General features: G+C 37.2%; 1 protein-coding gene across 1 annotated transcript in view; it reads right to left on the reverse strand.

Annotated features, from left to right (window-relative positions):
• Positions 1-1,344: 1,344 nt before the first annotated feature.
• Positions 1,345-16,089, reverse strand: part of fam20ca (FAM20C golgi associated secretory pathway kinase a) — a 61,754-nt gene continuing 47,009 nt past the window's right edge. Inside the window, exons 4-10 of the mRNA XM_058654150.1 lie at positions 8,562-8,654; positions 6,388-6,503; positions 4,865-5,045; positions 4,636-4,745; positions 3,829-3,910; positions 3,191-3,250; positions 1,345-1,806 (exon numbers count right to left, since the gene is read on the reverse strand). Coding sequence (XP_058510133.1) covers positions 1,548-1,806; positions 3,191-3,250; positions 3,829-3,910; positions 4,636-4,745; positions 4,865-5,045; positions 6,388-6,503; positions 8,562-8,654 — 901 coding nt within the window. The 3' untranslated portion in view covers positions 1,345-1,547. The remainder of the gene's footprint in view (positions 1,807-3,190; positions 3,251-3,828; positions 3,911-4,635; positions 4,746-4,864; positions 5,046-6,387; positions 6,504-8,561; positions 8,655-16,089) is intronic.

The following is a 16,089-nucleotide window of genomic DNA, read 5'->3' on the forward strand; positions in this document are numbered from 1 at the left end:
TTGTCCTCACTTTTTGGTTTTTATTGCACACTTTACTCATTTAGTAAACAGATCTTCACAGTAACAATGCAATAGCAGAAAACAGAAGCAGATCACTGTGCGGTGCAGGTTGTTCAGTCTTCAGAGATTCTATAGGTACGTACACTGTGAACATGAAAACAGTACCCCGGGTTATTTTTAAGGTGGGATGAGGCATTTCAACCTCTTCGTCATCAACAGGCAGACTTGAGTCCAGTTCACAGGCACTGTTTTGTAGCTCAAAGAATCCTGTTCATCCGACCAACTCAAAAACATTCAAGTACTACGTTTCTGTCATTGCACATGTACTGGGTTAGCCAATACACAGGATCCTCGGAAGAAAGTGAAAATTGCACTGGCACCACTTCAACAACTTAAGACGTGATGTTTTTTTTTTTATTCCTTACATCTGAAATAATAATAATAAAAAATACCCAATTTAAATAATACCCAAATATTTAATATATCCTCTATATTCTCCTACAAAGCAACATGAAGCAAAACCGTAGCCAAGAATGTACTAAGTCACTTTCACTCATTGTAGCGATAAATAGTCATTTGAATATGAAATCTCATAAAATTAAACAACACACAAACTGGTAACATTTTGCATTGCATATCATATTAGACAATACACATGTTTCAGGTCTGCAGGGAAGAATGGTGGTGCATTTAAATAAACCAACATACCATTTAACAAACTAACCAGCAGTGTGAGCTTCATTCTTGACAGCGAGAGTCTTTTTTTTTGGTTCATAAAATAATGTTTTGTACTGTTATACTGGGTTGTAGTTGGGTTAAGAAAACAAAAAGCGATGTAAAAGATGAACGAGGCAAAAAGTTAAAATTACAGTGAGAAATACGCTTGAACTCGGATTTATTCTGTGTACGCAGTAACATTTAAACTCGTGTTTGTGTCAAGAAAGATAAACATGAAACCCGTCTTTGTCTGTACCAGGCGTGACTTCACTTCTCCGGCTGATAAATTTGACTGCAGGAGGGGAACGCCATGTTTTACAAAACAAACAATAATAGCTCCAAACCTCTACGTAGTCCCGTGTATACATCGTGATAAAACATAAAGCTTATTGTCTGGTCATAAGATGCCCAGTCAGTGTTTGCTCTCATTTGGTTATGCAATAACATAATAAAACACACGTAACAAGCTGATACTCCCATATTAAAATATATAAAACAAACAGGACAGAGTCAGAACACAGCAGTGGTTCCTTTATGTCTTACACAACATCTGGTAAAACAAAAATACATCTGCAGCTGACAAATACAAAGTCTCCTTTCCATGTGAGTGCAGCCGTTCACTGTATCTGTGGACAGTTTCTTCTATAAACACCACAATTATACAGCAGTTTCCAATAGAGGCAATTTTGGCAAGTCTCGGAATTCACTGAATTCAGCTTGGTAGCAGAAGTGGGATGTTTGGTCCGATCCCATTGGCCAGACAGCCACAGACGTGGCCCATCGTCCATGAGTCACTGGTGGTCCCCATCACCCGTAAAGCAATGCCCTCACTACCTATGACCTCGGCTCCTGTGGGTGGACGTGTCCCCAAATATATCCTCCTCCACAACATTAACGGAGCCTTCTTTCTCCACACAGCCTGCGAGCACCTGCAGCACCAGCCGGAGCCTGCGGTCCATGGCCTGCAGATGTGGCTGGATAAGAACGGGAGACAGGCGGTCACGCAGGAGGGACTCTTCCATCAGGGAGCTCAGCTGGTACTCCTCTTTGGCCAGCAGCTGGAGACGCAGGTATGTGGACTTCCTCACCCTGAAAGGTTAACAGAACAGGTTATTTCATATTTTTTTTTTTTTTTTTTTTCCATTGTCCATTGTGATTGGGAGTCCAACTGTTTACATCCATAGATGTAAATACCAGGCAGCATTTTACGAGAGCACCAAAGATCCTCATAGAAGACAGAATGATGGAAACATCATTCTGGAGCAGAATCCAACGATATCTAACTTTAATATCTTGGGTTTTTTTTTTACTCACAATTACTGAGATGAGTAAGCATTCTTTAGAGTAGGATGAGGGGAAGATTATCACAAAGTTGAAGATATCAGGTTACTGCAGGTTTGGAATAATGTCCGCTCCTGCTGTTTCCATACTTGAAAACTTGAAAACCACCTGGCGCCATTGTAAGGGTCGGACATATTCGGTCTGTTAAGTTCCGCGATACATTGCTCGGACTGGATTTATAGTGCACAGTCAACTGTGACAGCTCGAAACTGGCACTGGCACAGTCGCCTGCGAGTTCCGTTCTTTAGTTTCAAAACAAAAAGATTGAGGATTAAAAAAAGATACCTTAATTGTCAGTTTCACATGACCTCAGTGTTCTTCTTTTTAAAGGTAGTTTGCAAAGTGCAAACTATTCGAATAGTCATTGTGGAGGGGAATTCCAAAGTTTACCTCCAATTACCGACACACAAATTTGCTTTAAAGTGGTCCTTGTACGTTATAATGGTGTTTAAAATTCAAATTTCTTGTATGGCCTTCACCCTGTGAAGTAAAAACCAAACAACCTGTCCAGATTATCTGGCCAAACTCTGCTTTTGGCCTTATATCAATAATCCCGATTCAATAAACCTACTGTTGGTGTGCTCTTGATAATCCACTCTCGGAATAATAAGATTGCTCTTTTCTGTGAAATAAAAACACTTCCAAACAATATTTCAAAGATGGAAAAACAAGTGAACAGTGTAACATTCTCATTGGTTTATGATTTACATTTCACCTTTGTTTATGTATATACATATGTATATATATATATGCTATATGTGATTTCCATGTCTGTAGTTTGTCATATATAAAGTTTCTCAAGACTCAAGTCAAGATCAAGTTATACACTGCATCTTAAATTCCACTAAGAGTATCATAGTATTTTAGAAATGACTAATTTCTAAAGTTTTGTGCCTAAACTCTCTTTGCCTAAGAACATGGAGTGTGTCTGAAATGTAAAATTTAAAAAACCTCTGTTTAGAATATTTTATGATAATCTCTTCTGAGATATTTCTTGTGCACCAAAGGCATGATGATGATAATGATGATGACGATGATGATGACACAGGAGACACCAGGGGGTCATTTCCACTGCAGTTACTAGGACAAAGAAACATCGTCTTTACAGCAGAAGAGATAGATTTAGTCTGACCTGCAGCACTGGCTGAGCGGCACCAGGATGGACAGCTCATCATGGGAGTGTTTTCCAAACCTATGAGGAAGGAAACATTTAAAAAATCAATAAATACAAAAATGCAGAATAGACAAGACATCAAAAAGAGGGGGAAATGAGCGAAAAGATAAAAGAAGGAAAGAAAAAACTATACAATAATGGAAAATATTAGAAGATGTTTCAAAAACATCAGCTCGACAGTTAACATCTTAGTCTCTCCAGATGTCAAATGTTAAATCTTAGTTTTCTTATCCAAGTTTGGAACTGGGGACCAGAATCAGACCTCCATAGGTCACTGTCAATCCATATCACAAAGCAACAAAGTTATGACAGTCCAATAGATGATCGTATTTATCCTCAACAGTATTCTATGACAGACTTTGCTTTTGAAATGACCCCTCAAACAGTTGCTTCATAAGTTCTATGGGATGTATTCCCTTTGCGCGTTCATAGTTTGAGGAAAAATTGAAAGAGAGGAGATTGATTTCCATTCATTAATTTCATCTCTAATTAATGTCTGAGTCGTAGCGAGATGTCAGTTCCCGTGTTCGTCACAGTGGCTCAAACGTTTACTACCTCCTGAGACAAACCCTTCACGAGCTGATGAATGTCTTTACCCTCTTCCGTTGTCAAGGTGAATGATGAAAGTGTCGTTTCCAAACTTCTCAAAAGTTTCATAATGATGACGATCCATATTGCCTGCACAGGGAGAGAGGGTAGTTATAAACAGTAGTGACAAGTTTGCAATATCACGATGACAAAAGGTGTCTCAAAACCTCTGCGTGGCTATGATGGTAATTGCCAGTTGTGTTTGGACCTTTTTTGTCTTGTGTTACTTGCACCAGTAACAAGGTAAAACATGAGATACATGAGTAAAGCAATGCTATCACCACAATTATTAGCTTTTTGCAAAGAGACAAAACCTTAACTCACACAGACCCTCAAGCAATCAGAGTACATGTAATTCCCAATGGGACTTAATATCACAAAAATCACAATAAATGTCACGTAATAAATGTAAATGTATACCATCAAAATGTTTCATTATTATCATATATGTGAGTTTTGTATTGTTATATTCTTAATTTGCCTTTGCAGGAGGAAGATCCAGGTTCATGACCCGGTCAGAACAAGGGCCTTTCTGCATGGAGTTCACATGTTCTCCCCGTGTGTGCGTGGGTTTTCTTTGATTACCTCCCACAGTCCAAAATCATGCAATATGAGGATTAGGTAAATTGGACACTCTATGTCTCTATGTGTCACTGGCGATCTGTCCAGGGTCGCCCATATGTCAGCTGAGATTGGCACAGCGCCCCCCCCCTGCGATCCTCATGCGGAGGATAAAGCGGTAGAAGATGGATAGATGGACATATTTATTCAATTGTACTATTTTTTTTTACTATATCAGTTATATGTCTGATTACCCATTAAGAAGTCAAAGATGGTCATGTCCATGATGTCCAGCAGGCGAGTGCCACGGTCATACGGGGGCGTCTGCTTCACTTCATCGCAGTAATCTGGGTCCACCTCCCACCTGGGAATACGAAGAAAAAGAAAATCCAAAAATATCAGTCCATGTCATGAAGACTTGAGGTTTAGTGGGTGCTGACAGAGTCTTGAATGTGGCTCACAAGTGCCTCTTTGTTTTCTTACTCTGCTTTCTTGCGTTTGTGGTAGGAGCGTCTCCAGGGGTTTCTCCAGGTCTTGCGTTTGGCCAGGTTCAGGTCTGGCAGGAAGGCTGCGAGCGAACCTTCGATCTGGTCTGGTTTCCCGCACAGAGCATGCTCAGTGGAGCAGTAGTAAGAACATTCGCCGTAGAAGCAGATGTTGTTGGCTGAGGGAAGAAAAGAAAAGCCTTGTTTAGCGATGAAGTCAAGCAGGAAGGACAACAAGGGGATTAACAGTGCTACATACTGCCAGCGAGGAAGTAAATACTAAGAAACAGAGGAAATAATATGTTGGATGGTGAAAAAACCAGCATGAGGGTTTTCTAATCGCAGTATCAAGTTGTGCAACTGGCAGGAAAGAAAGTGCTGATTCAGCAAAGTCGAAGAGAACTTAGCATTCTTTTATCCACATTATCTTCCTTCTGAGATGATGTGAATGCAGGTCAGTGTGGCTACACAAAGCATTTGAATTTTACCAGTGTTAACAGTACAAATACTTTGTTACTGTACTTAAGTACAAAATTCCCATATCTGTACTTTACTATGTTATTTATATTTCTAGAAACTTTTACTTTTACTCCACTACATTTCCTCCAACTATCTTTGTTACTCTTTGCTACCAAATAAAATCAGAAGAAGAGTTGGTAATGGTCTGTATTTATATAAATCTTTTCCAGACTTAATGAGCTGCTTTACACTATAGTTTTGCCATTCACATACTTCAACATGGGGTTAAGGGTCTTTCTCAAGGACACATATAGACTAGCAGAGCTGGGAATTGAACTCACAACCTTCCAGTTGAAAGACAACTCACCCTACCACTGAGCTTCCGTTGCTCAATCCTTGCTCCTCACCTTTTTTAATACTTTTATTTTTACTTAAAACTTAAGTACAGTAATTGTCATATACTTTAAGACTTTTACTTTAGTAATATAATAAAAAAGTGACTTCAACTTCTGCCAAAGTCATTTTCTGGTAAGATACTTGTACTTTTACTCAAGTGCTCAAGACTGAGTTTTAGATCACGTTACTTTAAATTGTTTTATCAAAGAAATGAAAACCCTCCACATTTGACAATTTTCGCAACAAATGACCTAATTTATTTGTGTAGGTCAAACCTTTTTAACTTTTATAAGAAAAAAATCCCACCCTGTGAAAGTCTGGTGATCTGTGCAGGTACTTTATACTCTGTCTTTGTCCTAATGTCTCCATGCAGTTCCCTCTGTGACCCTCAAAGGTTAAACAGTACAGAAAATGCATGGATATAAAACCCCCCCGGGAAATTCTTTGTTGTGGTGCCTCTGTGATAAACCTGACTTACAGTGCCACCCTGTGGTGAATTTTGGCTTTATTTATTATCACACATGGCAGCCTCTATGAACAGATCCTCGCACATACACACACACACACACACACACAGTGTGTCGGTGAGATGTGGTCGTTGTGTGTTTTGTGTCACTGCGATGAAACCAGTGACACTGACACTGTGCCGAGCTCCAAACTCACTACCTGGTGAAATGAAGAAGGTCCTCCACAGCTTCTTATCACGTGTCACATCTCTGATCTCTCTTGTCATGTTGACGAGTCGACCTGCCACCGGGGGCACTCTTTTGAAATCAAGGATCCTGGAGAAAGAGAGAAGAAAATGTTATATAGTATTTAAAACATCAGAAATAATGTTGTTTTTTTTTTTTTTAACTAACTTGACATTATTCCAAATTATAAACGGTCTTACACAGTGTTTACTTTGTTGTGAACAGATGCAATGCATCTTCATTTTCCAGCTCATTGTCATCTGCATTAATGTTCATTATCTGAGCCCATTAGTGTCTTACACCAGAGATGGCCATTAAATCTTTCTTTTTTTTTTTTTTAAACTTCTTTATCTGCAGTACATGAAGTGATTTCCCATCAAAATCATCAACATTTGACCTGAAACGTATTCATAATTCACAATCTTGTGTGACTGGCATCAAAAAGCAGCATTATTCAACATTCGCCACCCGCTTATAAGCAAAGACAAGGACGTGTGAGTGTCTGTGGCACCAATTTGTGAAATTCAGACATATACTTTGAGAGTCACTGAATTTACTGAACTACAAGGAAGCCGGCGAATCAGCGTCTTTGTCAGCAGAGAGAAGAGAGTTGGAAAAACACCTGCACATAGTTTCCATTTTTTTATCCTGTTTTGGACATTGAGAGACAAAGACTCAACCAAATATTACTTTAAATGTGTTTTTTACTGCTCAAATTTCAAATTCAACACGCAAAATCTGGTGTTCACGTACAGCTACAGTGTTTTCCCTTCATTTCAGATTGTTAATACACTATTTTAACATGCAGTAAACTGCAAACAACTGCCAGATATTGAAAGTTATTCTGGAAAACTGGGCAACAGGACATTGTCTGGCCCTTTTATGATTAAAATAAGCAAGAATGTCCAGACGGACATTTTGAGGTTTAGGTGTTAAAGGGTTAAAAGGTAGTATGCACATATCTTTCACAGTATAGTGTCTGGCAGCAGGGAGCATAGTACAGTCTGGTACAGAGTTCACATATTGTATTGCACGTTTCAGACTTGACGATGTTCAGTGATCAGGAGTGTGTGTGTGTGTGTGTGTGTGTGTGTGTGTGAACCTTTTGTGAGATTAACAGTCTGATGGCTTGTAAAGCTACTATTACTGCTCTCAACTGTGTGTTCTCTGTCTCTGTCTCTCGCCATCCCTCGCTCTCATTCTTTCCCCGTGCTCCCATGTTAGAACATGATATCTATTCAGCCTCTGTTTAGACGCTCTCCCGCTTTTGTTTTCTGTTCAAATGACCCTGGCCCGTTTGAGACTAAAGCTAAGCCCCCTGGGAGCAGGCAGGAACACAGACTTACTGGCTGGGTTGGACCGAGTTGGGGGAAACTTAAGCCTACAGAGGACGGCATTCAGGAGCTGAAAACTGCACTGTCATGTCGGGCCCTGGTGACAAAGGAGCACCTGTGTGTGTGTGTGTCTGTGTGTGTGTGTGCGTACCTGTTTGTCCGTGATAGAACATTCAAATGTCTGTTTGACTGGTTTTGCCTATTGCACATCCCTGAGTCATGAGGAGTTCACACAGCTATTGGGAGGATAGTATACAGGTGAACGACTGAAGAAATGTTTCCTGTTCATGTTAAATGCACGACATTTTAGTTGATTGAATTACTGCTTAGAAATAGAACGCTGAATTAAAGAAATTTTTAGCAGACTAAACATCCACCTGCTACTCATCTTTTCTGATTCATACTGCTAATTATACTGTGACTACTGCTACTACTAATAATCAGTATTGTATAAAGTACCTTGAAGTGATACTTGAGTAAAAACAAAAGTATCTTCACCAGAAAATATCTTTGGTAGAAGTTTTTTATAATATTACTTAAGTAACATTTACTGTACTTAAGTAGAGTTAGAGGAAATGTAGTGGAGTTAAAATAAAAGTTTATAGAAATACAAATAGAACATTTTGTACTTAAGTACAGTAACATTACAACACCACATCTAAATTAATAATAATTTTAGCACTTTTATAACAAAGTTTACAAAGTGCTTTGACAGACAATGAAGCCTTCATTAAAAGCCTGTTTATTTGAAGGCATGAGTCACCAAGGAATCCCAGCTGTGTTTTATTTTGTTAGGCGTGTTTAGAAAACTCACCTGTCCAAGTGAAAAGCAGCAATCTCAGCGTTGTGCCGCTCAAAGTCAGAGAAGTAGAAGAAGTCTGGCGGGGTTTCCTGCTCTCGAGTTTGCCTGAAAGACAGAGATGACAACAAACATTGAATATACATGTAGCAGGAGGACATTTCACTCACCAAAGCCACCCGTTTATTTTTAATGTTATTGATTTGTATCAGAACATTTTACACTATATACAGTAATTATAAAAAGGAGTCATCCTGGAATAAAAACACTTGAAAACATATGTGCTTTAATTTCATGGTTGTTGTTTGTTTTGTTTTCCATTTGAGGCATTACTGCTTCTGTCTTTGCAAATCTCCTCAGCTGTCATCAAATGTTGTTTCCTGAAGCGTGAAACTCATCTCAATGCTCCTTTCTAGAACACAAGCTGACGCACGAGTCCAAAGCCTGAGTGGACAAGGCTGCTGAGGGGAAGCTGGAGGAGATTTTTGCTCACATCCTGCACGCACACACACACACACACACACACACACACACACACGCACACAGGTTTCCATGACTTCAGAGGACATTGCATTGACTTTCATTCATTTCCTGGAGACTTACTCTAACCTTAACCATAAAACCAACTGGCCTAATCCTAACCCTGACCCTAACCTCAGCCTAACTTTAAAACATGTCTTCAACTTATAATTGACTTGATTTCTGTGTATAACGTGACTGTGTAACAGATATAGGTCCCCACAACATAAGGAATACCACAAGTCCACACACAGAGGACTAAAGGCCAGACAGAGACAAAGGAGCCTGTCAGTAAGGGGCTAAAATCTACTGTATATTACAAATAGATGACAGATCTCTTGTGTGCCTTCTCGGTGTCTCTTCTTTCATTCTATATGCTGGCTCAGTAGCTGCCATTACAGCACTCAATCACTGGCTACTGTTTCCTTTCTTTCTTAGCTAGAAGCTGAATAATGCCTGATAGACTAACCATCAAAACTGAGGCGGGAGAAAACAAACCATATACTGTTTCATCTTTATTCAGCAAGCACACTTCTTTTCTTTTTTTTCATCTGCTGTCATTAGTTTCAATTCAAAAGACGACATGAAAGTTGTAATTGTGCTGTATTTTCTCGCACTGCGTTTGTTCTGTGCTGACCTCTCTCTCTCGGTCACCATCATGTGTCATTAACCTCAATCTGGCTGTGTGATTGTACGTTTGTGTGTGTGCGTGTGCGAGAGAGAGAGAGAGAGAGCGGTGGAAAGAAAAGAAGAGTGTGCGTGTAGAGTCTGGGCCGCAGCTGTTGTGATGTGTGTCTCCCCTCCTCCCTCTGCCATCTTTCTCTAATATAACCCTTCACTGTGCAGGTCTAAGCTCATAAAAAAAAAAAAAGAAGCATTAAATCTGCCAAGTCAGCGAAACTGAGTCCACATAGGCATACTGTTCAGCTTCATCACTCCATGTAATCATACACATACACGCTCACACACACACACACACACACTCTCACCCTCCTTCAGATAAAGGGACTTTATTATTATCAGAGACACTCACACATAAATAAGATCTGTGCACAGAACTAAGGCTAATTAGTGATTATTCATAGTGTGTGTGTGTGTTTGCATTCATTTATTTATTGTGTGTGTGTGTGAGTTACAGCTTTTCACATCACAGACTACCTACATTGAAAATTCTAGCATTTTATGTCTTGGTGGCCATGGCAACCCAAGTGTGGAATTCCTGTCAGTCGGGTTTACATAACGTATTTTCCACAGTGGAAAACTAATAAAAACAAACAGACAAACAAACAAACACAGTGTATGGCACCACTGGCAGCTGAGCACATACAGTATGTCAAAGGGTGTGACAGCTAATGCCTGTGAATCATCATGTGCATTGCAACCTGTTACTAACGGAGGCTGACAGCTGGAATATTATGTATGCATCACTCTACATATGAATCCAGGGAAGACGGACTAGCTCCGAGTCATTTAGTCTTTCTCAGCTTATAGAGCTCTCATCACTGAAATGCTAGATCTGTATTAACCCTGGTCTTTTTTTTTTATTGTTTGGAAAAATGTTTCTATATATATATATATATGTAAATATATATATATATGTATACATCCTGTAAATGCAGCTTTCAGAAAACCATGTTCAAATGTACTTGTCTTATAAACACGGCTAACAACCCCCTGTGAATGCAGCGCATTTGCAACCTGATTCTGTGATTTTCTACAGCACTCAAACGCAACAGCTGGAGTGTGACATCACTGTTTAACTGGCTAATATTTGTTTCCTGTCATCTCGTGAGGCAGAATGTTGCATATTGCACCTTTAATACATCGTTGTAGCAAGGATTCATCCCACTTAGTACTTGATAGGCTGTTATTATGTTATGTTACTATGAGAGTAAAGGAAACTGTAGCAACCCTGATCATGTATCATGATAAGACACCTATATAATTGTGTACCTGAATAACACAAGGTGCCTCACAGGTGTTTTGATTGCCTCAGCTCATAAGGTCACCTTTTATTCAACCCCCTCTTTATATACACACTATCTTTTATCCAGTCTTGTATAAGGTATCTAAAATACATACTTGAGGAACAGCACAAGTATCTTACCATATAACATTTGAAAGGCTTTAAAAAAAAAAAAAAAATCAAATTGGATTTTCCAAGTTTAAAATAAGTGTTACCTTTTGTCAATGTTTTTCCTCAACCCATAAATGGATAACCTTTATGTCATATTGGATGGATGGTAGAGATAGTGAACAATATAATATAACTTTGTATCTGGTATGTGTTTAATTTTAGAGCTGAAACGATTCATTAATAAATTAATTGCCAACTATTTTGATAATCAATCAATTGGTTCGAAGCTTTTTTCATGATTAAAACAAGATTTCCGATTGTTTAAGATTCTTAAATGTGTGTATTTTCTTCATTTCTTTACTCTGGATAACAAAGAAATTTTGTTTTGTGGACCAAACAAAACATTTGAGAACATCATCATTCCAGGTTTGACAAACACCGATCAACATTTTTTAAGGTTTTCTGATATTTTATGGACCAAACTCTTAATCGAGAAAATAATCGACATATTAATCAATTATGACAATAAACGTTGGTTGCAGCTCTATTTAATTGTATTGAATAATAATGTATAATAATTAAGCTTTCAAAAAATCCCAGACTCCTTGTTGCAACATTTGGAATTTTGAGTATTTTGTGTACGAGTGAGAAATTACAATACATGAAAATGCAACGTTAATGTAGCACCGATAGTCAGCTATGACAAGCCACAGCCAATCCCATTAACAATGTAAAGAGACGTAGCAAAACAAGACAGTGTGTTGTCAAGTATGCCCTCACGTGTCCTAAGTTATTAGTCTCCTCGACAACATCAACATGGTCAAAGAGGACTATGAATATAACAAGGAGAAAACATTTGCATGCAGGTCTCTCTTCATAGAAATGAACAAATGGGCAAAAGAAAAGGATAAAAGGAGATTTTGACCTGCTTTGATTCACCAGTTCTGCTACTATGCAGCCACATAAAAGGACCTCTTATCAGCTTCACCGTATAAAACGCTATGCAGCAGTTTCTCATTTCCTCTGTTTTAGTACACTTTGACCCTCTTGTTTTGTGCAACGCCACTTTTCCCCAACAAAGACGACTAATGTGATACAAACTTCTCTCCCTAATGCTATTGATTAGTATTTCTTTTCAAAAAGAATCACAGTTTATTTTGTGTACATGGGGTTTGGAGAAGTGCAGGTGATTATTGTGATATATTCAGACACTCATGGGTGAGTCACAGCATCTCTCAAGGCAATAGACATAGGAGATATTTGCAGAATAATCAGAGAAAACACAGGCTAAGACTGTCAGGACTGCTGTGTGAACAACTGCTGTAGTAGTACACACTGTAGTACTACTACAGGAGTACAGCAGTACATAGTACAGTGCGTCCATACAGCTTGTGTGCATTTCTCCTTGTCTGCTTATTTCACTTTGTTTTGCTCCATGATGTTTTTGTTTAAGCGTGTCGTCCAAAATTTGAAAAAATAGTCATACTATAGCATGTCGTCCAAAATTTGACAAAAAAGTCATAGGTTAGTATGTCGACCAAATTTTGACAAAACAGTCATAAAGAAGCATGTAGTCCAAAATTTTAAAAAGAAGTCATACTATAGCATGTTGTCCAAAATTTAAAAAAAAAAGTCATAGGTAAGTATGTCGTCCAAATCTTGACAAAAAAAGTCATACTATAGCATGTCGTCCAAATTTTGACAAAAAGTCATACAATAGCATGTCGTCCAAAATTTGACCAAAAAGTCATAGTATTGTATGTCGTCCAAAATCTGATTAAAAAGTCATAGTATAGTATGTCGTCGAAAATTTGACAAAAAAGTCATAGTATAGTATGTCGTCCAAAATTTGACCAAAAAGTCATAGTATAGTATGTCGTCGAAAATTTGACAAAAAAGTCATACTTTAGTACGTCGTCCAAAATTTAACAAAAAAGTCATAGTATAGTATGTCGTCCAAAATCTGACCAAAACGTCATAGCATAGTATGTCATCCAAAATTTGACCAAAAAGTCATACTATAGCATGTTGTCCAAAATTTGAAAAAAAAGTCATAGGTTAGTATGTCGTCCAAATCTTGACAAAAAAGTCATACTATAGCATGTCGTCCAAATTTTGACAAAAAGTCATACAATAGCATGTCGTCCAAAATTTGACCAAAAAGTCGTAGTATTGTATGTCGTCCAAAGTCTGACCAAAAAGTCATAGTATAGTATCTCGTCCAAAATTGGACAAAAAAGTCATAGTATAGTATGTTGTCCAAAATTTGACAAAAAAGTCATAGTATAGTATGTCGTCGAAAATTTGACAAAAAAGTCATACTTTAGTACGTCATTCTAAATTTGACAAAAAAACCATAGTATTGCATGTCGTCCATAATCTGACCAAAAAGTCATAGTATAGTATGGCGTCCAAATTTTGCCAAAAAGTCATACAATAGCATGTCGTCCAAATTTTGACAAAAAGTCATATAATAGCATGTCGTCCAAAATTTGACCAAAAAGTCATAGTATTGTATGTCGTCCAAAATCTGACCAAAAAGTCATAGTATAGTATGTCGTCCAAAATTGGACAAAAAAGTCATAGTATAGTATGTTGTCCAAAATTTTACAAAAAAGTCATAGTATAGTATGTCGTCGAAAATTTTACAAAAAAGTCATACTTTAGTACGTCATTCTAAATTTAACAAAAAAGTCATAGTATAGTATGTCGTCCAAAATCTGACCAAAACGTCATAGCATAGTATGTCATCCAAAATTTGACCAAAAAGTCATACTATAGCATGTTGTCCAAAATTTGAAAAAAAAGTCATAGGTTAGTATGTCGTCCAAATCTTGACAAAAAAGTCATACTATAGCATGTCGTCCAAATTTTGACAAAAAGTCATACAATAGCATGTCGTCCAAAATTTGACCAAAAAGTCGTAGTATTGTATGTCGTCCAAAGTCTGACCAAAAAGTCATAGTATAGTATCTCGTCCAAAATTGGACAAAAAAGTCATAGTATAGTATGTTGTCCAAAATTTGACAAAAAAGTCATAGTATAGTATGTCGTCGAAAATTTGACAAAAAAGTCATACTTTAGTACGTCATTCTAAATTTGACAAAAAAACCATAGTATTGCATGTCGTCCATAATCTGACCAAAAAGTCATAGTATAGTATGGCGTCCAAATTTTGCCAAAAAGTCATACAATAGCATGTCGTCCAAATTTTGACAAAAAGTCATACAATAGCATGTCGTCCAAAATTTGACCAAAAAGTCATAGTATTGTATGTCGTCCAAAATCTGACCAAAAAGTCATAGTATAGTATGTCGTCAAAAATTGGACAAAAAAGTCATAGTATAGTATGTTGTCCAAAATTTTACAAAAAAGTCATAGTATAGTATGTCGTCGAAAATTTTACAAAAAAGTCATACTTTAGTACGTCATTCTAAATTTGACAAAAAAACCATAGTATTGCATGTCGTCCATAATTTGACAAAAAAGTCATAGTATTGTATGCCGTCCAAAATCTGACCAAAAAGTCATAGTATAGTATGGCGTCCAAATTTTGACAAAAAGTCATAGTATTGTATGTCGTCCAAAATCTGACCAAAAAGTCATAGTATAGTATGGTGTACAATATTTGACCAAAAAGTCATAGTATATTGCATGTCGTCCAAAATTTGACAAAAAAGTCATAGTATAGTATGTCCTCCAAAATCTGACCAAAACGTCATAGTATAGTATGTCGTCCAAAATTTGACCACAAAGTCATAGTATAGTATGTCGTCCAAAATTTGACCAAAAAGTCATAGTATAGTATGTCGTCCAAAATTTGACCAAAAAGTCATAGTATACCTCGACTAAGACGATGATGACGACGACAAAAAAAAAAAAAAATACATCGCACTTACGACTAGCACTTCATAGTTTGATTTACTTGAAGCTCTTACTTACTTCTAGCTCTTATTTGTACCCAAATGTTTAAATGCACTTATTGTAAGTCGCTTTGGATAAAGGCGTCTGCTAAATGACATGACATGTAATGTAATGTAATGTATAGTATGTCGTCCAAAATCTGACCAAAAAGTCATAGTATAGTATGTCGTCCAAAACTTGACAAAAAAGTCATAGTAAAGTATGTCGTCCAAAATTTGACAAAAAAGTCATACTTTAGTATGTCATTCCAAATTTGACAAAAAAACCATAGTATTGCATGTCGTCCAAAATTTGACAAAAAAGTCATATTATTGTATGTCGTCCAAAATCTGACCAAAGAGTCATAGTATAGTATGGCGTACAATATTTGACCAAAAAGTCATAGTATATTGCATGTCGTCCAAAATTTGACAAAAAAGTCATAGTATAGTATGTCGTCCAAAATCTGATCAAAACGTCATAGTATAGCATGTCGTCCAAAATTTGACAAAAAGTCATAGTATAGTATGTCGTCCAAAATTTGACAAAAAAGTCAAAGTATAGTATCTCGTCCAAAATCTGACCCAAAAGTCATAGTATAGTATGTCGTCCAAAACTTGACAAAAAAGTCATACGATAGTATGTTGTCCAACATTTGACCAAAAAGTCATAGTATAGTATGTCGTCCAAAATTTGAAAAATAAGTCATACTATAGCATGTTGTCCAAAATTTGAAAAAAAAGTCATAGGTTAGTATGTCGTCCAAATCTTGACAAAAAAGTCATACTATAGCATGTCGTCCAAATTTTGAAAAAAAGTCATACAATAGCACGTCGTCCAAAATTTGACCAAAAAGTCATAGTATTGTATGTCGTCCAAAATCTGACCAAAAAGTCATAGTATAGTATGTCGTCCAAAATTGGACAAAAAAGTCATATGTCGTCGAAAATTTGACAAAAAAGTCATATTTTATTACGTAGTCCAAAATTTAACAAAAAAGTCATAGTATAGTATGTCGTCCAAAATCTGACCAAAACGTCATAG

This window comes from Solea solea, chromosome 16 (assembly GCF_958295425.1).
Source record: "Solea solea chromosome 16, fSolSol10.1, whole genome shotgun sequence".
Taxonomy (NCBI): Eukaryota; Metazoa; Chordata; class Actinopteri; order Pleuronectiformes; family Soleidae; genus Solea; species Solea solea.